Consider the following 25,822-nt stretch of genomic DNA (forward strand, 5'->3'; position numbering starts at 1 on the left):
CAGCAGGAAAGTAGCAAAAAAACACCTGCTACAGAAAATCTCTGATTTGTTTCTTTTGGTTACATGTAATTCTTCTGTGTTGTCCCAGGCATTTCAGGTGAGGTTGCTCCTTGCATGAAGAGAGAAGCAACTTGACTTTGAGTTATAAAGCTAAAAAGGAAAGGCTCACGAAAAAAAGTAGTCAGTCTTTTTCACAGGGAAAACCAAAATTTAAAAAGGAAATACATATATATAATGAGCCTCCAGCAATAAAACCAAAGCAATTCAAAGGGGTTTTTAAAAGAGACATCAACACTATGAAGCGGGAGACAGTTATCCAGCTTGAAATGGATCTATATGAACAGTGGATTTAAACAAAATTGTGTTTCACTGTGGAGCACTAACTTACTGTTTTTTAAATAGTTTAACCTCATTCTCTTATGCTTGCTTACCGTTGCATTTGGTCTTTAGGACATGCTATAGACGATTATTTATTTTCTGACTGCCAAACCTTCCGTCTGGGAAATACTTTTGCTCAAGGCTCTCCAAGTTTCCATCCTCCTCAATACACTTCTAGTTACAGTATTTGGCTCTGGCTGTGAATTGAACAAACAATCCCATCTCCAGACAATCACTGATGAGGCAGAGCCTGGCAGCAATGGTCAATGGCTGGATCTGACAAGGCATTTGTTTAAGAGCCTCCTTCTGACAAGTCATGGTCTTGGCTGTTCCCAACTTTTTGCATTAAAAACAAGGAATCCGTCTACTAATCCAGAACATTCATGTTATCCAAGTATGCAGACAAAGCAAGAAAAACGGTCTTTGAATAACACAACCTTTGAGAAATCCTACCAGTAGAACTCCCTGCATCAAGGAGCTCTGCACTCTTCAACCTATTTAAGCAGCCTGAGTGTGAAGGAATTACTTGAGTGCATTACTAGAATATTAAATATCTCACACTGTCCAGATTCACAGCAAGCCTATCAAGTAACAGAATAACTACTTCAGAGAAAAACTTTTTTGCTGACTACGCACCATCAACAAATAGTACCAACAACAGCAGCATCCTCCCAGTTTCATGTCCAGTTACACAGTACTCTAAGTTGTCTACCACAGTTTGGAGAAAACGCTGCCATAGCTGGCAAATATAATCTTCCCCTATCACTGCCAGAGCCACTGGATGCAGTGACAGACACTGTCCCCTTAGAACTTCACCTAATTTTAGGAAGCACTCGAGTACTCAGCCATTTCTGAAAGCCTTAAGTGGATTAGCATTTATTCAAAAACTCACTTGAAATCCTGTCTCATAAAGGATGTCTTCTCTAAGTCTGCAAACAAAAAATACTTGCAGTCACTGTGCTAGAAAGATTGCAAATCTCAAACAGAAGGTGCAACTTCCTTGTCAATAGATTTCCACCGCATACCCACATCTGCAATATGTGATAGCAAAAGCAGACAGGAAAAGAATAATGAAATGATTCCACAACAAAGAAAACAAATATATACATATATGTATATACACACACAAACATGTATAAAAATACGTATTTACAGAAGTTTCCTTTAGGCATTCCAGATCAAGACTCCAGGTTAAAAACAAAAAGCAATAAAATTTAAAAAAACCAACCCAACTTTGAAATACTCATGTCATCTTTAAAATGCAGAGGAAGGTATTTTTCTATTGCTATTACACAGCAAAAAATACACAAAAATAAGACCCAGAGAGTTTCAGCAAATTTCATCTCCCTGGTGGCAAACTTGTAGTTAACCATGGAGCCTCACCTTCAAAGTCACTTAGTTTAAAATCACTAATTTCTCTGAAAATACTGTGGATTCCAGCAAAGTGCCAACAGGGAGAGAAATGGGCTGGGAGGGAGGGTAAACAAATAAAGGACAAGGAAAAAGAAGAGACATATATAAACAAAGTGAAAACATTTGAAAAGCACCAAAGAAAGTATTTCCTAATAATCAACACGTGCACACACAGCTCCCTGTCCTTTCCCCCCTCCCAGCAGGCCGGGGCTCCCTGGGCTGTTCTCCCTGGGCTCCTGCAGCTGTGCCATCAGGTGGGAGCAGCTGCACCAGTGCAGGGCTTCCTCCTAGCTGCAGCGTGGCAAAGGCAGACTCCTTGTACTCACCTAAGTAAGGCTACTTTTTTTGGATGACAAAAAGGTAAGGCAATCTACATTACTACCTCATATAGGTCTGGTTTTAAAAATAAATAAAATAACATGAAAAAAACTCAGATACAAAAGCCCACACACAACCCACTGCCTACATTTTAATCAAGAACAGAAAGAAAAGAAAATGAGAGCAGATATTACTTGGCTAGATTTAAAGGAAAAAGCCAATCCTTTTCAATAGCAGGCTCCATTTCTCAACATGACCATGTTCCAGAAGATTAGATAACAGTATCAGGCAATATCAGACTATTAATGACACAACCTCACAGAACGGAGAAAAGTATTTAAGCACGATATTGACTTTGTAAGATTTAAGATACCAGCACACAAACAGCCCATCCTTTTCTAAGACATTAACATATTGATATTAAATGCTTGGATTAATGGATTATAAAGGAGTAATACCATAAATTAATTCTGATACATCTCAGCAAAGTTGCTGAAAGAGAAAAGAGAAAGAGAAAAAAAAAAGGAAAAAGAAGAGATCAGCATTCTAGAAGTATCCCCAGGGGAAAGCAGCAGCCGATCATGGCACACATTACCTCTGCCCCTGGTTCATCCATCTGCTGCACCTCAAGGAATGCCACAGGGGAAGCAAACATGTGGATCACAGCTAATAACAGCAATTCTGTCCATATTAGAAACTAATTATCACCCTTTCCTATCAGGATCAGTGCTTCCAGAATTATAAGCAATTTACCCTACTAAATGCAGTCTAGAATTTAACACTCAATAACTCAATAGCTTATTTAAAAAAAAAAACAAACCAACAATGTTGGTTTGGACTTAGATATAATACAAATTATATTTCTTTTCCTCTCAACACCACCCATTTTCTTGCATCTGAAGATTTAAATTTTTGGTGTTTGGGGTTTTTTTTTGTGAAGAAATGAAGGGAAAAAACTCTGCTTAAACAGAATTCTGTGCGTTTAACTCTCAGCTCAAAACTGCACAATTACTGTGGTTAAGTTTGTGTTAATCTAACAAAAAAGACAGAGTTTGTCTTGTATAAGCTATCTTCTGGAAATAACTGCATGAAATCTCATTGCTCCCTACCAAATATATTACTTTTCATTAAATACACAGACCATAAAACTACAAAATGAGATTAAAAAGCTGTGAATAGCATTTTATGTACTGACCTTGCAAATAGGAAACAGTTTCTCCTTGGTCCGTTGTCGTTCTACCAAACTAAAAATTAAGAACTGGAGGATTGTTGATATCCCTCAGCATTAAGCTGGTCTATAAGAAAATAATTATTTATTTTGAAATCAAGTAAATATTGTTTTGTTTTAATTAACACCACCTATTTGAGGCACTACTTCTGCACACAAGCAGTTCAAACATTTTGTAGCACAATCCAAATAACTGAGAAACAGGGAACACCAAGGAAAATCATATTATGAGTGAGTACAAAGACCTGAATAAAGAGCATTAGATATGGATAAAAACAGTGCTTCTCTCACAAGAATCTTAATTTCTCTTTGTTTTCTATCCATCCTTTCCTGAAGCCAAGTACTTCTTTAGCCCTGACCCAAGTTTTGTCTCACAGCCTACCAAGACCAAAGCATACTCTTCCAAATTCCCTGGTTAGCTTGCAGGTGCCACTTTCTTGAGAAAGAGAAGGTCAACATTCCCCTAAGGATTTGAGCAAAATGCCTCCTCGAGCAAGCAGTCTGGGATTCGAACTTGGGTCTGCTCCCTTGAGATTGCACATGCTGGCTCTGCGCCTTGAGGTAGCAATGTCAAGAACTGTTAAGGATTTACAGAGAAGTCTCACAGATTTAAGTGAAAAGCATTCTAATGGGAATCACTAAGCTACTTTGTTTGCACCTCTGAAGAACACACATTAATATTATGCTTAAAACATTTTTAGATGAAAACGAAACATTCCCCAAAATACTTGACTCAAAAGTAAATAGAATTTAGTGCCAAACGCTAAAGAACTGTAATTACAAAGCAGAGCTACTACTTTAATACACAGACAAATGTAATACCAGTATACATTCAAAGTACTTATAAAGCTATCTTTTTTTCTAAATTGGGAATAGTCAAGGCTGTATTTATGATCAACTGTATCCTTCAGCATGAAGGGATACAAAGCACAAACCTAATGCAAAACATCAGCAACTTGGCTTAATAAGATTACAGTACATTAAAAGGCGCTCATAAGCATTTTCTATAAATGAAATGTAAAGCCTGATGACTACATATGAGCCAGAAGACCAACCTAAGCTCATAATGAAGGTATTGTGACAAAGCTTAGTACCTAAAACATCAACCGAAAAATGTAGTTTTGATATAGTTGAAAATTTCACACTGATTATAAAGCAGCCATGTTCTGGTGGCTAGTTTTAGGGTAGTAGTGTTCTAGTTTCTATGATCCATGTAACAGCTATAAGGCAGATAATACTGAGTTTACCTAATATATTATTCCTTCCTGCAAATCTCACTTCTCAAAATAACAGTATATTTACAGTGTAATGGCACATAGTTGGAAAATTTAAACCACACGTCCAACACCCTTAAAGAAATCAGTAAAAATATATGTACATTAACTTAGTACACAACAGTTTCTTTTTCAAATGCAGAGAAAAAGGGATATTATGATCTTCTGTGGGAAAAGCAAGCTGGCAGACTAAATAAGCATCAAGAACTGTAACCATTAATTCATTAAGTAAAAATAGGTAGGAAATCAAAACCCCACACCCCTGCACTCCAATCACACCTGCCCTCTATCAGTACACAGAAATAAGTACTATAGTGAATCAAACAGCACCAGACAAACTTGGTTTTGTTTCCTCCCCTACTTTTGCAGTTTTGAGCATGCTTAACCCCATGTCCACCACACACAGACACAGCTATTCTTATATCATCTGTATGCCTTCAGAAAACACTCCTACAGTCCTGGACTAGTAATGACAAATTTGCCAAAACAGATTGGTCAACAGCAATGATAAACAGCATATAAACTGTTTTACCAACATCCTACTTACCTTATCACCCTTACTAGATCCAGTAACTAAATTTACATTAAAATAATTGTACAATGGTACTTCAGCATTCAATAATCCACGTTACTTAGTATGTCAGCATGAGCCATTCCCAGGATTAGGGGAAAAAAAATTTGAAATATAAAACGTAGAAGTCAACATCCTTTGACTTCATACCTGGTTCTCTGTCCAATCAAAACCTCTGTTAAGTAAATACTAGTCAAGGTCTTTATTTCTCTATAAGTGACATCTCAAACCACAGATCCACAGATAAATTCCATTTTATTTCTAAGAGTTACCAGGAGCTCATTGTGCATGCACAATGCATAGAGTGTGCTGAGGAGGAAGAACTAAAATAAGGATACTCTTACACAAGCCAGTCACCCATTCTTGCCATCATTTACTAAAAATAATATTTTTTTTAATTCCCTTCTGTTAACTGAAGTACCTCAATTTCTTTTTCTGTTTGTTACAAGGAAAACTCAATTCTGAAAAAAAAAAAATTAATTCTTTTAATTTGAATCAAAATACATGCAAGCCTTTGAGTAGATTATAAACCTGCAGCCAGGTGTCTATTTCTAATAATCCTCATAATAAAAGGAGAGTTTTAAGTAGAGCTCCTTTCTGAGAGAGGATATTTTTTCCTTAAAAACTAACTTGGTTACAAGCCACAATATAAAAATCAAAGGACAAACTTCTTAATCAATTTGCCACTCCTATAGAGTACAGATTTAATAACAGACATCCAAATATATCCAGCTGAATCAGAAGACATGTAAGAAAAAAGAAGGGGTTGTTGCTGTTGCTTTTTAATAATGTGAAGCAACTGACCACCTGTAAGTGCCTCCACTGTCAGCACTGTCAACAGGAAAGGGAATTCACATTCACAGAGATGGAGGCACATTCAGCAAGCTTCTACTTCTCAATATCTATGCTTACCAAGGCACTTCCTTCACTGCAGTGCACCCTGTGCTACCATGACATTTACTTCAAAAGTTTTCCATTCCCAGCTCCAGACATATGTATTACAGGAAATATTTTTTAACAACATGCAATATTATCAAATTTTATTTGAAACAAATGAGCATATAATACTTTCTCTAACTCTTAATACTAAGGAGAACAAGAGGAAAGTGCTAAGACCTTCTTAGGACTACTTTCTCTAACTCTAATACTAAGGAGAACAAGAGGAAAGTGCTAAGACAAGTCATCAACATCCTCAAAGAGAAAGTCAAATTAGAAAAGCCAAATACAAAAAGGCCAAAATGTGTCATATCCAGCACAGAAATACTTGAACAGTCATATTAAAACAGAGCTCCAGCCTGAAGCAGTAAGTTAGAGGCATATTGAGAAGAGTGTACTTTGATCCCAGAGGCAGCTCTCTCCTCTGCAAGGCACTTCCAGTATCAGGCCACATTCACATCCAAAAACCAACAGAGATTTACAGGCTATGAAAGCACACCTGTTTTGGACTTCCCTACAAATAATCCTGTAAAAGAGTGAATGACTACTTAAACACAAAAGGTCAGAGATAACTTCCAAATGGCTGGCATTGCCCCAAGCTGTTACAACAGTTATGGACAGGCAGATAACAGTTTCTGAACCTAACTTTCCACACCCCAGAAAACCTAAAACTGGCTGAGCTCTTCCCCTCCAGACAGACAAACCCTAACAGCCTCTTTCTGCTCTCCAGAACAGGCTGGCAGTAAGCACAGAATGAATTTCACTGCAGAACATAAACCACAACCAAACCCCACCACATGTGCAGTGCTGGCTGTACTCACAAATGGCTCCCAGCCAGCTTGACTCCTATCACTCACAGGCAGGAAGAAAACCAGACAGGCCACTTAAGCAAAGGCTTGTTCACTGTGGGACAGCAACAGAAGATTTATTTGCACAATTGGAGCCATTATGCCAATAACTTCTGTTCACTGACACCCTTTACAGAAATCCTGAAAAGAAAATGTTACAGCATAGAGATAACTAGAATTCAAAACAATAGTCCCAAATTGTCTGAGACCATGTGAATTTATATACAAAGTGAAGAGTAAAAACTACAAGCATGCAAGCGACTTCAATAGTACACGATTATTAAGCCGGCATCCAAACTACATTTCCACAGCAAAATACTGTCTGAATAAAGGTAATGACACTACTTTATTATATAACATATAAACTACTTAGTCTTGCAGGAACTTTACAATATCACTATTACCTCTGCAGTCTATACAGGATTCCAATGAACTCCCCCAACTAAACCAGGTATGTAAGTGCTTGACTTACAACACAGGTAATATCACTGACATGTTCACTGATCAAAAGCTACATCTTTAACTGAACTGAAAGAAAGGCAAATTATCTAAAATCCGGGAAAACTAACAAAGAAAGTACTAACTGGATGTACTCCATCAATTCCTTAAGGTCAGAGGAAAAAGTAATCAAGAATAAAGAATTCAAAAAGATGGCCAGATATTCCAGTGCTGACAGCGGCAGGACACCAGATAGTTGTGTTTTTTCACAGAATTACAGAATATTCTGAGTTGGAAGGGACCCAAAAGGATCATCAAGCTCAACCTTTAAGTTAATGAACTGTATGGGGATCAAACTTGCATTATTGGCATTGTTAGCACCATGTTCCACTTTCAGTTTGTTCATTACTACTGCTGCTACAGAACACAACATGGAATTTCCCACATGTAAGCATGCTTTACATTAAGTTGGTTGTTAGTTTTGTTTTTTTTAAAGGAAAACAGAAAATGCATAAAGGAAACCACCAAATTTCTATTTTATCATAATGGTGGCCCGTATTTCCAAAGAAGTTACCAGACTGCTGAGAAATTAAGTTCTTCCCTGCAGTCCTAGATTTTGTCTGAATAAGTTCAACAAACTTCCTATGAAGAAATATTAATATAATTCTCAATAGTATCATTCCAGATGCATGCAAATTAGTTCTATATATTGTACATTTCAAAGATCATTTCCAAAAGGACTGGAAACTAGTTGTTTTTTTTAATCTGTCTGCATTCAAATTTAATCCATCATGAAGTTTCAGAGGAAAAAGCAGGGTAAAAAACATTCAAAAGCCTATCTACAGCCCCATGGGAATGCAAAGTCTCAAAACACTAAATCTATCACTGGTTCAGGGGTGATTGCAGACGCTGCTGTGCCTCCCACTTACATTTTCAGTTGTACATTTCCAGAAATACGTGTGTGTGAGAAGAAACTTTAATACAAGTTATTTTTAAAAGGAAAAATATTTAAAACTGCTCAAAGGTGATTATGACCATCTTGAGGCATTCTCAAAGAATATCTTTACAGTAAAAGTGAATCAAACTGTACTCCAGAACACAGTCACTATTCTTAGTATTTATGTCCACACACTTTTTTTTTTCTCTGCCTACTTTCTTTTCTTGTTAAAGACATCCCCATAAAAAAAAATTAAATCACACCACAAGGAGCAGTAATGAAAGAGAAAGTTACTGAATTGTCCCTGCACATTTTGTCCATCAACAGATGTTAGAAAGCCTAACTGGAAAACACAACACAGAATACAGTGTTCAGGACCGGCATTATACTGTACAAATGCCTGGAGGAATCACACACACCTAGGAACGGTTAACTGTATTATCCACATGGATGAAACTAAGCACAGGATAATGCAAATGACCAAATAAAATTTAAAAATTAATAAACTTCAGCCAAACATCCAAATTCAAATCTACCCCAAGTAAAACAAGTTTACTGTTCTCCTTGCTACCCAACGGCAATTACATTAGCAAAGTTTTATTGATGCCATTAACACTTACTAGTAGAAGCAGCACCACTAACAAACTGCTATAAAACTCAGTAATTCTTTAACACCCTCTCTTTTTTTTTGCCTTTGAATTGAAAACTAAGTTTTTAGTCAAAAATAATTATTTCAGAAATTAAGAAGTACTCACATCAAGTCCAGAAGAAAGACATCCTCAACTACCTTAACCACTAACAAAATCTGGTAGTGGACAATAGTAATCACATGGGAGTGGATGTGGTCATCTGCGTGAAGAACCCGAGAGCACAGTAGTTCTTTATTTCCTGGCTTCAAACGTAATCACTCCTTTTTACAAATGCTGATGCTCTTAAGATTTAAGTTTTTGGATAACACAATCATACCAAAATAAACATGAAAGTTGCTTTCATATTCTGTTTCATTACCACTTAAAACCATACATTCTTCAAAAACAAGTTGGAGAAGACACCAATCTACAAAAATAAAACAGGCAAGGATCAAATGCATATTTTGTGCATTAACAAGAAATGAAAAGCTAAGAATCTCCAAAGTTTCTTGTACATCGGTCACAAAGCAAACAGCCTTTCCACACTAACAGTTTCAACCAGATAATCTTATGGGCTTCCCTGGAAAATACCTCTGCTTCCTGATTTCCCCATCTTTCTGTGTCTAAAATACTAGTACTTGCTAAATACTTGCTTCAGTGTAAACATCTTATTTCTCCTTAAAGCTGCTGTGAAGTTAAAAATAAGTACCTCAAATCTCTCAAATTACAAAGAGATGGTAAACTAGACATGAATTACAAATAAACCCCAAAAACCAACAAACAAAACCACCCCAAAACAAAAAAAACCCCTCAAAATAAGTATCACATTCAGAAGCTGATGAAATGTAATCTATAAATTGGGGTCAATAGTTAGCTCACCTTCCTAAAGAAATGTTTAATTCCTTAAATTCATTTGCACTCTCTCCCTTTCAGTGTTTTCTAAAATACTGTTCCCACTAGCTATATCAGAAATTCCATTTAAAATCAACGAGGTTGGGATAAAAACAAGTGATCCAAACTTTGTAGCTTTATCCTTTATTTTATTTTCATGAGGTTTACAGCAGCTTTTTTTTCCTCAAAAGCTAGAACCAAACATAAAACAGGAGTCACAACAGGCTAGTTTCGCAAAACACGGTAGTTGAATTTTGAGTTTCAAAGAATTGTTTGAGGGCCGAGACACTGTTTTTCTCTTAAATAATATTTACTAACAGAATAGGTTTCATTAATCAAATGGAACTGAGACCAAAGTGCTCTGTTAATATGTGAAGTATTTGTTTTCAAAACATCTGTAGTGCTTGAAGTCTTCCCCTTTGACACATACTTACTCATCAGTACTTCCTGAATTTCCCCTTACATACCAGAATTATGATATAAAAATCATCTATTTCACAAAAAGCTCCATTTAATGATATACAACTATTTTTATGACAGAAGAAACAAACAAGTTAGAAAGCACTTCAGGGGAAGTAAAAATTATTGGTTTGAAACTAAGTTTTTCATGATCCTTAGGTTAAATCAAAATTGTTTCCTAACTTTAAGACGCACTCCATTGCAGCACAATTAGCTTTTCCAGTGCTGTTAGAGAGTAGGTTCTGTCTACAACAACCCAAAGGATATTTTTTAAGTATTCAGAATACCGATACAGTAGCAAATACAGCTACATTTAACACAGCTTCATCTCTTGTTTCAGTCAGAGTAGGTTTTGTGAAAAGACCCACTTGATTACTGAATCTTTTTAGACGACTTGTTACCATATCCATGATTATTAGATCATGGCCATAGGCTAGACACTGGTACATATATCCAGCTGTCAAAGTGAATTTAATCCATTAAATACAAAGGATAGCTATGGACAGGGTTGTTTTCTGTTTATGTATCCGGAAACCTTTTTAGACTAGAATTTTTTTTCCTTGAAGGAATTTGGGCAAATGTGTTTATCTGTGTTTTCTTATTTGGATAAGATTCAAATAAAATTTACAGAAATGAGACCCATATGTAATCTGTGAAGGTGTGCTGAAACAGTTTCTACAATGATGATATGAGTCCCAGACTGAAATTTGCATTTCCACATTTTTAAGTAACAGAGCATACATTTAAGAAGCTGTATAGCGGATACAGCAAGAACTGAACTGAAGAAAAAGCCCAAAACTTGATCAAGATAACTAAAAGATTGAATTAAACAAGCAGAGATATCAAACTAAATACAAAAGGAGGGAGTGAATACTGACACTGAAAACAGTGCAAGCTAATTTAACTCTACTTAGGTCATATGAGGTTATTGATATTAACCCATTCCAAGACTACCTTTACATGAACTAAGCAAGTTCAAAAACACTTCTTGTCTGTTCTGCAGTGTAAACACTAGCCCCCATTTTACAGCTGAGGAAACCAGAAAATAGAAAACGAAAAAAGAAAGGCAGTTCCTCAACAATGGAGCAAAACAGGAACAGAAATTTTAGCCTCTTTGCTATGTCCTTTAAAACTCAAGAATATCTTTTCTTCATTATGCAATGATACAATCTTGACAAAAGCTTTTAAGGGAAATAAAAATCTGCTTTAACTTTCTACAAAATTTTATAATTTTACAAAAATACAGCACTAAGCGAGTAATAATATTTCCTAGGATTTTGCTATTCCTAGTGAATTTTTATATATGAATTAAAAGAGTCATTCAGACAAAAAAAAAATCACATTTCTTGAATATTGTATTTTGCTCATTACTTAGTATTCCACGTTCTTATAATTTAACAGATCCAATGAAACAATAGTATAGATTATAAAACCAGAGAATATTGAAAAGCATTTAATATCTCAATATGGAAGCTTGTTACATGAATTAAATGATCTGTGCCTTTCATTTAAGGATTAGTCATACAAGTAGAAAATTATTTCAGAATTAGAATTTAGAAAGATAAATACCTAACTTCTCATACTAAATCCATTTTAAATGCTATCTTTGTTAACGCTGACAAAATCAGGCCAGTATTTATACACACTTACATATTCAGAACACAATGAGCTTATCTCAATGTATGTAAGTGACCCTACTGCCACAATCCCAAAAACAGTGCCTACTCAATCGGTACTGACTCAAAGGCTAAAAGGACACATAAATAGAACATTTGTTGGAGCTGTGAAAGACCTTTTATTCCCAAACGTGACTTGAGACCAACTGGCACAACAGTCAGAGGATACTTGGGGTTATTAATGCTGTGTTCGTTCCCAAGGATAGCTGGAGAGCTTTAGGACACACGTCCGCTGAGGCAGCATTAAATTTGCTTAAAAGGGGAAAACAACGACAACCAGAGACCTTGAAGAGTCCGATTCCCTTGGTTCATACTCTCCTTGTAATCAATGCTGACCTCTGCTTAGTACAGGATCTGGTCCTCGTGCCAAGGCCACTTACACCACAACTTGTCTATGCAGGTTAGGCCAACACATGTAGAAACTGTAAGTAACAAGTCCTGTCTGAACTGCTTAGAGCAGCAGCTCAGCAATGCTTCCCAAGGCCAAGCCAACCTGGAGCTATGCTGCTTTCCTGCTCTGAGAAAGGGGCAAGGGCAGACAGAGACTGAACAACAAAACCCAAGCTAAAGATCACTAGTACAGCACATGCACACATCTGCTGCAGCAGACAGAAAGTTCTTTTCAAGTACAAATAAAGTATTCATTTCATTCTTCCTTAATTTCACTTGGAAGGAGAAAAACGAAGAATCAAGTGTTTGCTTAATTCTCACTTTTATCTATTTCAGGGAAAGTGATAGAGCTAAAGACTGTGTTACATAAACAGATGTAAAGGATGGAGCAAGCTATATGGATAACTTCAGAACTCATCTCATCTAGAGGCTCCTTCAATACAAAGGAAATACTTACACATGGACGTTCCAGTCCACATAAAAGAATATGCTGTACAGTGTTAATCACATTGTCTCCAAACTTTAAAAAATTCCACTTTTTCTTTGAATTCTTCAGATTTAAGGTTTTTTTAATCTTCTTAAATAAGCAAAAAATTAACCAACTCCATCCTCACAGCACATGTAGAAATGAATATTACAGCTGTCTAGAGCATCTGTGCTCTAGAAATTGTCTCTGATTTCCCACAATTCATCTTGAGGAAAAACTTCACATATGAAAAAGCCCCAAAACTATATTATCTGATGTGAGACAATAAACTTATAGCCTTTTCTTAATTTGAAAACAATTAACATTTGGTAACTACAGTCTGAGGAGGAAGCATTTATACATAAAGATCTAGCCAAGTTTGCTGAAAAGGGGATCCTATGTAAGATATATTTGCCAAATACAGAACATTATATCTCTGTAAGTGATTCTCCCCCATTAGTGTCACATTTATAAATAATATGGTAGCAAGACAACCATTTTATCTATAAAAAACAAAAACAGGAATGAGAAAAGGATGATGAATGAAGCAGCGTATTTTCCCAACTGTTTTGCACTAACCAAAATTAGGGATGAAATCCTCAAAAAATATTTCTTCAAGGCACTAAAAGGGACAAATACTGTGAGAAACTCAGACAGCGATACTTTTGCAATAAACCCTGGTTAGCTGTTAGAACCACTCAACCTCTAAGTGCATTCAAGTTAAGTATGTTAAATACACAAAAAAAATCACAAAGAAAGATTTTAAAAAGCTGTAGCTTTATGAACATTGGGTTCAAGCAACCAAAGAAGGAAATAACATATTTCAAGGAAATCTCTGCTTCCCGCTCTTTTTACTCCAGCTATGTGCTAATACTGACAAGGTACTTTCAGATCAATGCATCAAGGACTTCAGGAGATGCAAGAGCTCTGCCAGGAATCCTGCCTTCAGAAGGACTTTCATTGCTATGGCAACAGCATGTTCTCCAGGATCCAATTCAGAGACAACCTGTGACACACTCAGAAGAGATGGCCAAACTCCGACTGAGTGCTCGCTGCAGCACAAGTCACTCTGTCATACACATGCCAGTTAGCACTTGCAGAAATGCAAGGTACAAAGCAGGGGGCTTTTATGATAGTCCACAGGGCACTTAGGATCCCTGCCTATAAACTGCTGCATCTAGGAGAAAAAATACCATTTGCCTTATTAAACAAATTTAGTCTATTCAAAGGCCAAAAAGAATATTATCATTAGCATAGATTATAAATTGCATTACACACCATCTCCTATATGCAGGCATTTACCCCTTTTCTGGTCCCAATTTCCCCTAATAGGATGAGGATAAAGGAAAAGGGAAGGGTTAGTACATAGTAAAGAAGCAAATTATTGAAACCATTATTCAGTACTCAACAAGTATCTTAAAATAAAGTGGATTTAATGAGTATAACAGACACATGTGGCTACAAACTCTAGTTCTACTACTCTACAAAGAAACCCAAACAATCTTTTACAATGCTTCACCTTCTAGCCAGAAATGTATTCACAAACACACACCCTTGACATCTTGAGATTTAATCACCAAGCATGCTGAGTTTTAAGCATCCCATATACTACTTGTAAGTAGTATACGCTTCTAAGATTTTTTATAATACTACATAGGGACCAGCCATTAAAAAGTGCCACAAGGAAATTTAAGTTATTTATCCATTTCTGCACTTTTATTACATTAGTTTACAAAAACAGACAACATCCTGCCTGTTGTTGCTCACCTAAGTTCATTCACCCCAGACAATCAGATATATCTTTCCTGTACACAATGAAGACTATAACATGGTTGCATGTGTTTCTGACAATGCCTAAAATAGTTTAGCCCCTTTTAAGATTACTTCTGGTTGTACTGTACAGCCCTTACATACTGAAGGCCTGGTAAGACTGTTGGGTGTACGTGCTGGAAAAGATATGGTCTTGCATTCTTTAAAGCCTCTCTCTTCTTCCTTTTGAAGTATCAGGCATTATCTAACTTGCTTTGCAAGAAGTATTATTACAGATTGTTAAAAAAATATTTCAAATAAACTAATAAAATTAACAACTGAGAGGGGAAGAAATATGGGGGGTTTAGTTTGTTTGTGTTTTATTTGAGTTAGCATTTTTGAGAGGTTTTTTAGGCTTTTGTATTGGGTTTTTTGGTTTGTATTTTTTTGTGTTGTTTTGGTTTTGGTTGGATATTTTGGGGGGTTTTTTTTTAGTTGAGGAGCTTTTAAATTCAACATCTTACAAATACTTGCAAGCATCTAATTCAGATGTTCCTGTCATAAGTAGTATTGACAAAGTTTATGCTTGATTTTTTTGTGCGCTTATTGCTGTCCTCTGGCAAGGGAATATGATATCAGAGATATTTCCAAGGTTACCAAAATAAAAGTATTACACAGACCAGAGAACACATGCCAGACATTACATGCATTTATACACGAATTGGCAGAAATGTGCATTTGTTTTATAAAATCCAGCTAGGAGAAAATTTTTGCATTACCATTCCATTCAATCCTCTTGCATCTAAGCATCACAAGCACTAATCTTGCAAAGACATACTACAAAATACAGCCATTTGAGCTCTACGGTAGTAAGCACCAGACATCAGTTTTAGAAATACACAAAAGCTTTTCATTACTGCAAAACTCGGTCATCTTCATTAAATCACCATCTCTTCATAAAAGCCTTGGCTTCATTTAGCATTCAGGAAGATGAAAGAGCAGCTACCCTCCTTATGGATTACTTCTCTATTACAAGAGAATATTTTGCACGTCAAAAGCAAACAGTAAAGGATTAAATGATATTGTAGTTTCTGTTCTTATTTATTTGCAATGGGCAGTGAATAGAATTGCAAAGAAACAATCAGTGATTATTTTAAGCTGTGTTCTTTTGCAAGGATTATGACTCATGAAGTTGCCGCATAAAGAACTGGAACGGGATAGGTGTCGCATTGAAAATGGTCGAAAAACCACAGTACGAAAAATGTTTGTCCTACAAGTGAAGCCGTCTGATTTAATCATTTCATAGGGTAGCCACAATAGCTCTTGGGATAACACCAAGACAATAGTATCTTGCATTCAAGTAAACAAAAAATAAAAAATATATGCAGTGAATTCCATTCTCCTACAGAAGACTAAAAATACCTCCTGATTTTTTGTTTATACTGAATTCAGGGTAAAATGTGTTTAAAACTCAATTTAAAACACAGAACATGCACACTTGTGGTCTGACACTCATTTGCATTTTACCTGCAAAATGTACAACTTGAAATAGCCAAATTTGGATTTTGATTAACTAGGTATGTTTTTCTAACAATTAGTTCAGCCTATTCATCTTAATACTTTTTTTAAATATAGAGGGGAAAAAAATACACCATCTAAAATACAATTTTCACAAAATATGGCTCAGAGCACATTTCAACCTAAAACTCCAGCCCAGTCTAAGTTTTGCTGTGTTACCACTGCTTCAGCAACAGCAAAGATCTCTTACAGAGACAAGGCAAACACAAAATGTGTCCACAGTTTTGTTCATGAAAAGTAAAGTAGAAAGCAAGTGGTTCAACTTCTTACTAGAAGTCCACACAACTAACAACCTGATCAAGACACAGAGACATCACCATCTCTGTAACTACAACTGGCACAGACAAAAACCCAACAAAATCTGCTACCAAAAAAAAAAGAAAACTTGAAAAGTGTAACAAATATCTCACATGCTTACAAAAAACCATATAGGCAACCTCTGTAGAGGATCAGGAGCAAGATATCAGGTTGACTGCAATAAACAAAATTTACTTCAGGAAAGAAAAAATTGCCAGCTCTATGTAAAAAAAGAATCTACCTATTTCCCACTTAGCAATAAATTGCTACCATAACAAAAATGTACACATTTTAACCATCTTTTAAATGCAATTCCATAGCCCTAATATCAAATTGTACATCTTGCCTGCCCAAGACAAACTTTACTTAGTTCTATGGTAAGTTTTTACTACCATTCAAAGAGAGCATTACCCTACTGACAGGGCTGCAAAGTAAACATTTTCAGTCAAGACTTTACCCCCACCCCCACCATTCCAAATATTACTTTAAAACACCAGCAACAATTATTCTGATGTGATCAAGCAAGACTTTTCTGCATTACACTAGCAAGAACACGAAGTTTGTGCATTTTAAAGCAATTTCAGCCCTTTCTTAAAAAAAGTAATAAATCACATCTCTAGCATACAAGATTCTAACAAAGTCCTGAAGATTGATTGGGTACTTTTTAGCCTCATTATCCTCTGAAAACAGAGAGATATTATAAATATAACAAAAGCTACTCTTTCTGATCATTCTTGGTATTCAGTTAACATCTTCACCGAAGAAGTACGTCCTTTATGTTTTTGAATGTTGTATTTACAAACACGGTTTTGTTTTACAGATGAAAAAACAAGGCATTCATTCAAGACATTAAAAAAAATTATCATTATCTCATCTTAGACTCGTAATAGAAAAAAATAAAAAACAAACAACTTTACCCCTACAACCACTAGTAAATAATGCATTGTAGTATTTTAAAAGTCCATCAAGTACCACAAAGTACCTCCAAATCATCAGGTTGAGGTATGCAATACAACTGGGGACTTCTACATTTTCAAATTAAAAAATAAACAAAAAGCAAACAAAACCCACAAAATGAGGGAGTGGCCATTATATTACAATTTAACACAGGAAAAAACCCTCCGATATTAAAAATAAAATTCCTATCCTTAGAATGATAATATTTAACTGAACGAATATACTTCCCCCCTTTTCCTAAAATGTTTAATAACTAAAAATGATTGAGGTGAATACACTATTTAAAACTAGTTATGCATATTCAATAACAACCTCCAAATAATTCACATGCAAAAGAAAATACTGCCTTTGTTCATTTCTTTATTTACTTAAAATCTAGTGACCTCACAGGAGAACATACAAAACCAATCAAGTTTTGCTATGTATTTCTGAAGAAGTGTTAACACATTAAACTAGACAATGGCTCTAAAAAAAGGTTTAGAGAACATACTTAAAAATAAATACTAATTTTCATACTTGAAAATTCGGTTTCAATAAACGACATCACGAAATAAAGTAAATTTAAGATAGAAGATTTATATGTCATTATTATATGTCAAAGATCACATCTGGTTCTGTGGGTACTTAAATAAATTTTATAAAGTTCTGAAAACACTCAGTGCTATTTTCCCAAAAACAATCCTTCAGCACCAGAGTAACAAAATGAACTGCATCTCCATGGGCAAGAGAGGTCATTTCAAGAAGTCTACCAAACTATTTCCCTTTATGTGCAGCTTCCCATTTTAAAAACAGTCTCCATAAACTTCAGTCATACTAAGTGGGATGGTAGTATATTACTGCCTTCAACATCCTTCTCTTCATAAATACACCCTATGTTGAACCATAAAAAAGTTACACTATTCCTTTAGCAATTTCAGGAAAATATAGTTTACCAAGTTCATAATAGAGTATAAGGTAGATGAACAGAAACTCATATAATGGTATCTGCAGGCTCAGCTATGGATAAAGTAGAATTACCTGAGACAAACAGCTGTCAAAGCAACTTGATAGCAAAACAACTAAGGGGTTAAATCCTCTTTATGTGACAGCTGGAAAGAAGTGGGGGGAAGGGGAGCTTTGGCAAGCACGTATGAATGACAAGCTTTTAACATGAAATTCCTTTGCTAAAGATCAAAAAGAGACCATAAACAAATAAACCCCCCCAAAAAAGCTAAAACTTAGCAAAAGATTCAGACATAAAAGTTTTACAGGGAAAGATTACAAGTCCCGCTGACATTAAAGGATGCACAAATACATAAGAATCTCATTCATACTTCTCTTCCTTCTCTTTATCCAAACCTTCAGTCCTCACATTTACATTTCTATCAATACTACTTTCTGGATAAATACAAAATTTCAAATCATATTCCTTCCTACATGCCATTAAGACCACTCTCCAAAGCATCTGAATACTCTTCATCACCTACAGTAGATCAGAAACATTTGGCAGAACACAGTTACTGGCTGGGGGAGGCTGATGGTGGAAGGTACCCCATCCAAGGTAGTTCCACATCAGGAAACGACAAGGCACTACTGCAATCCCAGATCTTCTGAAGCCATCCAGAAATAACATAGCAAAGATCTTCCTTGCATCCCGAAGTAGTAACATTTATATGGGCATTGGAGGTTGGATGCTGTGCCTGTAACACAGTGACCACACTGCTGCTCTCACCCAAGGAAAAAGTTGATGAAAACACAGGATTAACTTTTTGAAAGAATGCTTTCTACACACCAACACAGCAAAAGTCAGTTTCCCTTATTAACAGTGTCAAATCTACCTCTAAACAGAAGACAGGCCAGCACTACTAAAAATTCTCAAATCACCTATTTGGAAAACAGCAAAGAATTTCTGACCAATTGTCGTGAGCTTCATACCGTCATCTTTCAAAATCAAAGTCAACAGCAATGAACGATGGACTAACACCTATTTCTCTGCTCACCAAACTAGATTCAGAATACTGAGCTGTTTCAGTAACTCTCCCTTTTTCCTCAGTCCCCAAGACCCCAATATCCATATGACCACAACACCTTGCAAAACACTGCTTTAAAGCTGGGTTGTCAGTTCTCTCTACTTTCCAACATTTTTTCCCCTTCTCTGTCTTAAACAGGAGTATGGAAGCTGTATTACACAGGAATATATGCTACACTTTTCAAGACTTTTCATGGAGTGCCTAGTAATTTATCTTTCCAAAGGCCAGGAATGGAAGGAGGAAAGGAGACAGCAACAGTGAGACAGAAGCTGCCAACAGGCAAGCTGCAGAGCCATGTATTTACTGGCTCTGCCTCACCCTTCAGGTTTCTAAATGCAACAGGTGAGAGATCCAGAGTGAAATCTTGATCTCACTTGCATTGGGCCAATTTGAAGAGTAATCCATGCGTCTCCCCTACAAAAAAATAGAAGGTAAAGAAGCCACGGATACCCTTCTGCTTTCAAGGCTTCTTCTGCTTTCAAGGCTTCTTCAGCTCTCCCAAAGCTCTTCAGAAGAGGGCAGAATTCAGCATCCCTCAGACCAAAGATGAAATACCAGGTTACAAGGTCTGCTGGTTCACCTTTAATGAAGCTAGAGGACAAACTAGACACCAAAAAATTAAAAATAATGACAAAGCTACACTGCTGCATGACCTAATGTTTAACAGACCACTCCAGATTTCTAGCATTTAATACACAATAAGAGCGCCTTTTCTCTTCAGCACTTGCATAGATCAATGAACAGAGTATCTAAACCATTGCTCATCCAGGTAACTCTCCCAACTTCTTTTAATTTGGGGGTTTTTTTTGTTTCTTTTCCAAGGAATTGCTGACGGAAAATTAAAAAGGAAGTAAGAGTTTACAGGACTGACAAAGTCAGGTTTTGTTAATTTTGAAAACACTGCGTTAATAGACCTGCTCAAGAATTGCCATTGTGTCCATTCTCAAGACACATGGCCCTAATTTAGGGACACTCAGGTTAATGGCAGGCTATCAACTTAAATGGTCTTTGCATCAAGCCACTAATTAGTGGCCTATCTCAATCCAATGCACCCCTTACAAACTCAGTACATTAGTAGAGAGAAGTGGAAAGGGCAGCCAGTCTCTTGAACTTGTATCAAAGGGGACCAAAGCAATACAGATATCTAAACAGACACATTCAGAAGTTTTTGCATGCATGAGGAATGTCTGGGTACACAAGATTTGTGGCCAAAGCTGTTCACACTCAAAGGTGTATATTTATTTTTCATGAACTTCAGAAAAATCCTGTAGGCAAGAGAGGTGTCATATTTTGACAACTTAGCTCTTAAACTCTACCTCTTACTTTAAACTTTTATCCCTCTTTTCTGCTACAACCACATTTTCTTACTTCATCTCTGACTGATACCGCATAGATGCACGTGCACAGCCACATGTAAAAATAATAAATAAGGCTATTAGTACGCTGAAGAAGCTAGTAAATTGAAAATGGTAGGCCAGAGAAAAATATTGCCTTGGATTTACTCTTCTTTGCAAAAGACAAAAAAAAAAAAAAAGGGATTTATTTTAGGGTACCAAACCTGAGATTAAAAAAAAAAAATCAGTTAAGGAAAAGACTGAGATTGAAATCAAATCTACAAAAAACCATAGGAAAACTGCATTACCATTGCTAATGGGAGGCACCTGCATATTGTGATATTGGTTATTAATGGAATTACTGTAATAAATAAAGGGTGTTGGGTAAAATCAGTAACCATCCAAGTTTGTATTGGCATATGTGTGGTAGCTTAGACAAAAGCAAAACAAGGCAAAATGTCACTGTAAATCACGAACACTACTGTTAGCCATAATAGCAACAGAAATTTTTGATTTTAAATAAAATCTGAAAAAAAGCCTGATTAAAAAGCCAAATAGAACAAATCTCTGACCTTTGCCACCATCTACTACAGTTTCTAAGACAGAAATGGCTTTATCTTCATAAGTTGGTTTTGGAGGAGAAAATAATTACAAGTTCTGTTTTAAACAATAATTAATTACAACGGGTATGACAAGGAGTATTTTGTGGGTTAACTCACTGGCTTACATATCAGGTTACTTTTCCAATATGTTTATTTTCAAAAGTAGTCTGACCAAGTTATTTGAGTTTATCAGCAGCTTGCACAACTTACTGTCATAATATACTATGATATATCAGATTAGCTCACTTATTTTATCTGCAGCTTTCATTCATAACGATTGACCTGTAGAAAGCAAGCCTGCCCCAGCTATCTTTTAATCAAAACACAACGTTCTTCTGTTAATCCATTATAACAATTTCTTACAAGATATAGATCAGTTGTATTAGCTGTTTTATTCATGCAACCCAACTACACATATATTTTTAAAATATAATAAACAGAAATATTGCAGAACTACAGCAAATCAAGCTTGTTGCATCAGAATTAGTAACATACACCCCAGTATTTCCAACACTTCACAAAGCCACACCTGAAAAACAAACAATACTTAACCATCCTTTAACAGTAACTAATCTGTCCTTTTAAACTAGGAACCAGGGGGTGGTAAGGAAAAAGCATCATAAGCATTCCTTCCTTCTAAATAAGATTTCCCAGAAATATAGAGTCTTAAGAGCCATGCAGACATACAATTGATCTTCACCTATTTAATGGGGGCCATTAGGCTGAATCTCAAATCACTGACAGGTTGGAGGGGGAGGGGAGGTGTTTTCAGATGCTTACTTTAAGTTTAAATGAGAAAGAAGAGGCTCCATAATAAAAAAAACCAATGAACACAGTCTTACTCCAACTAAGAAAAAGAAAGCACTTTCCTTTAGAATGCTTGTAAAAATATCACAAAAATAAAACTCAGCTTAATGGGAAAGATATAAAGCAAGCTTCACTTCTCTAATTGCCAATAAAACCACTGAAAGTCTCTGTAAGAGGCAGCAACATCCGAAGAAAAAAAGAAGTACTTTTTAGGAATCTCCACATAGTGTGATTTTCAGTCCTAGACAGCTCAAAGGACAAAATACCTAATCTTTTCATGTTTCTCTTTAAAAAGTGACCTCTAGTCAGTTAAAAAAAAAAAGCTTTCAAGTATTGTTTGTCCTAAAAGTTACAAAACACTTAAAATTATAGCAAGAGCACAATTAAATCAAAGTACTTAGAAATTAAATGCTGTATTTCATCACTGATCTTGACACAGTTTTTCTACAATACTTAATACTGTCTCAGAACACAACTAATGAAGAAGTTTCTCACCTCTCACTCCTGCAGAGTAATCCCCCTAGGTCAAGGCTTAGGTCATAACATTACCAGAATTAGGGCATATAATCCCACTAACCAGTAAATCTCTACAACTAGAAATGTTTTTAATAAAAATCCACAAATATATACTACTATCATGCCAAGGGGAACTCAGCTGAGGTTGTAGCTTGTTTGGAAGTTGTGGTGTATTACTCAGGATTGGTATTTATGGGAGGATACACCATATTGGTAAAGAAATTCAAGGAGTCACACTGTTTCTCTTAAAGAAATAACTATTCTGGCATTCTCTCTTTTACTAAGACATCCAAGGAAAGAAAGGGAAGCATTACCAACAAATATGGCATGCCACAGTATTTAGCAGTGCTCTAAGACCTAAAGTAAAAATGAAAGTTTTATTATTCAACAGAAAATTATTTTACTCATTCAGGAAAAGCAAAGACAAAGTGGGATGAGATGTTCAGGTTGTGCTCCCCACAATTAGGTTTTAGGTGCCTGAATGTCTTTTAAAACAAGCTTCAGAGAAACAACTCTCTTAAACATTCGCATTTTAAAAAATTTAAATATTAACCACATTGTAAAACAGATTTGCTGTGTTACTATTGCCATTAATTTAAACTTGACGTTCTTTCAAAAAGGAACAGAAAGCCAGTCATATATTTTAAGAGAAAACCTAACAGACTTCTTCAAGTATGCAACAATTACATTTGCTACATATTTTCATTAAATTAAATGTGAGAGACAGTCTCTAGAAAGCTTGAAAAATTACTCAATTGAGAAGTTTTAGGATGCTTTTAAAAACAAAAATTCTCAAGTGTCAGTAAAATGCGGTGTCATTTGGACTCTCAAAGTAACAGTTCTGACAACCTAAGAGGCAAATGGGGGATGTTACTGCAAAACTTCAAGCCACTACTTCACTTCTCTACTGGCATTCTAAACATTTATTTTCATTAACTGAAACAGAAACATCACTTTGTTGTATCCACAAGAGCAAAAATATCACTTCACTGTATTCAAACAAGATGAATCTACACAAAAAGTTACTTTATCAGAAACTTACTTTGGTTTCTCTTTTCTAATAAGTATTCCCTTCAGGGAATGATATAAAGCATCTGTTTTAAAATTGCACTTATTTCCTATTACAGTCTTAGCTTAAAGGTCTCTGACACAGCTATTAGGTGGAGCCCATGATAATACACTGAAGCCACAAAACACATGGAACACGTAAATACAGTTACTTATGTTCCAGATGCACACAAAGTTGCAACATGAGAAAATTCTACTTGTCGAGTCTTTGAGAGCTACACAGTACTAGAAAATAGTATTAAACTCACATTTTCCTTAAGTATTGCATTTAAAAATAACATGTCCTTGAGTCAGGAGTATTTAACTATTTGGCATTTTACAGAAGCTTTCTCCTTTCATACAGGGGCTAGGAAATTCTTCAGCTGAACAGGTAGGTTTGATTTTCTCAAACAAAAACAACACAGTCATTCATTTTTAATATAACAAATATACAACTTCCATGTCAGTACGGCTAGAGATGCTCAACACTTCACTGTACTGTGACTAATAGTCTAAGACATATAGAGGAAAACCACGGTTAAAGTTAGCAAAATGTTCTATAAAGATCAAAACAGCACATCTTTAACTGATCTGAATATCTTATGAGAGTACGTACAAATGAAAGATTAAAATACTTTAAGAACATGAAGACTATGCTGAAACACCAAGACCCAGTTAGATGAACATTATGTATCTCAGATGCATCCTACCTGATCCACTGAACTGGCTGCTTCCTAGCGTAGTTGGTCTGGTTTTTCCACTATTAACAGGTGGGGAAAACATCTGCAAAACAAGACAAAAAAGACATGTTTTAGTTGGCTTTGAAAGTCTGTGTTGAATTATTAATGCAAACAGAAAAAAGGTTAATAGGAAACAATTTTTTTTCTATTTTCTGCCTGAAAACAAACAGAATGCAAGATGCATGTTTAGACACACAAAACCAATAAGCTGAAGCACTCCTTGCAATTTATTAATAGGACTAAAACTTCATTTCTACACAAACAACTTAAAATTAAAAGGACACCTATTACTACTATGACAATTTCAAATAGTTACAAGTCTTAAATTGTTTTACTCAAATTATATTTCTTGCTGATCTGCAAATATAAAGTCACTGCATAAAGACAGCATTTAAGAGGCAGTAGTTTTCTATTATATTTATAAATCAAGAGTCTTTTTGGTATGTTAAAAGTATCACACAGAAAATATCTATAATTTTCTAAGCCAAGAGCATCAATTAATAACTTCTGTTATTTGTGGGCAATAATTTTTCTTTTGTTTAAATAAGAAAAAAAAAATAAAAACCGAAGAGCCAAAGTGCCAGTGCCACACGCCAGATTAACCACCGTTAATTATTAGATTATGCCATCACTGGGTCAGCCTGATTTTAACCAGTTAAACCAATTGACCCAGCTGGTATTACAGTATTAAATCTGGAAGTCTAGACATTACATCAAAGTTCAGGTGTCCAACTTGGCTGAGGCAGACCCAGCCAAGCCCTGCACGCTGCTGCCCCTGCTCCTTAGTTCGCATGAGCACGGAGAAGTCATGAGAAGACCTCGGAGAATATCCTACCGCACTGAAGTCCAGCAAGTCGCTCAATTCCTTGTCAGTTCCTATAGCGGCCATCCTCTGCTGCTGGGAATTCATCTTCCTCCTCTCCTCCGATCACCTTTCTAGGGCACAGGGAGAGAGGCACAGGCAGCACTTCACGGCGCGAACCCGGCCCCCGGCGAAGAGGAGCCTCTGGTACCTGCACCCCTGGGGCGGGGAAGAGACTCCCAGGGGAGCCCCGCTTGGCCGGGCGGGCTGAGGGAGTCGGCAGCAGCAGCTTCCCCGAACCAACCAACTCTCTTCAAGTTTCCTCAGGCTCCCTCTTCTCCCTCATTCCACCTCTCCCCCAAGCTCGAGCAAGGCACGATCACGCCGCAGAAAGGCCGCCGAGAGGAATTAAGTCCCCCTCAGGCAAGCGAAAGCAAATAAACAGCCACGGCCCGGCGAGGTCCGGAGAATTAGCGAGAGATTAAGTGACTCACTGTCCCCGCAACAATGGGGCTGACGAGCGGGGCCGGAC

General features: G+C 36.2%; 1 protein-coding gene across 5 annotated transcripts in view; it reads right to left on the minus strand.

Annotated features, from left to right (window-relative positions):
* Positions 1-25,816, minus strand: part of TCF12 (transcription factor 12) — a 160,211-nt gene extending 134,395 nt beyond the window's left edge. For all 5 annotated transcript variants that reach the window (XM_017737976.1, XM_017737970.1, XM_017737950.1 and 2 more), the window contains exons 1-2: positions 25,324-25,816; positions 24,459-24,531 (exon numbers count right to left, since the gene is read on the minus strand). In XM_017737976.1, coding sequence (XP_017593465.1) covers positions 24,459-24,531; positions 25,324-25,398 — 148 coding nt within the window. In that variant the 5' untranslated portion in view covers positions 25,399-25,816. The remainder of the gene's footprint in view (positions 1-24,458; positions 24,532-25,323) is intronic.
* Positions 25,817-25,822: the final 6 nt, after the last annotated feature.

The sequence above is a fragment of the Corvus brachyrhynchos genome, unplaced genomic scaffold (assembly GCF_000691975.1).
Source record: "Corvus brachyrhynchos isolate BGI_N302 unplaced genomic scaffold, ASM69197v1 scaffold200, whole genome shotgun sequence".
NCBI lineage: Eukaryota > Metazoa > Chordata > Aves > Passeriformes > Corvidae > Corvus > Corvus brachyrhynchos.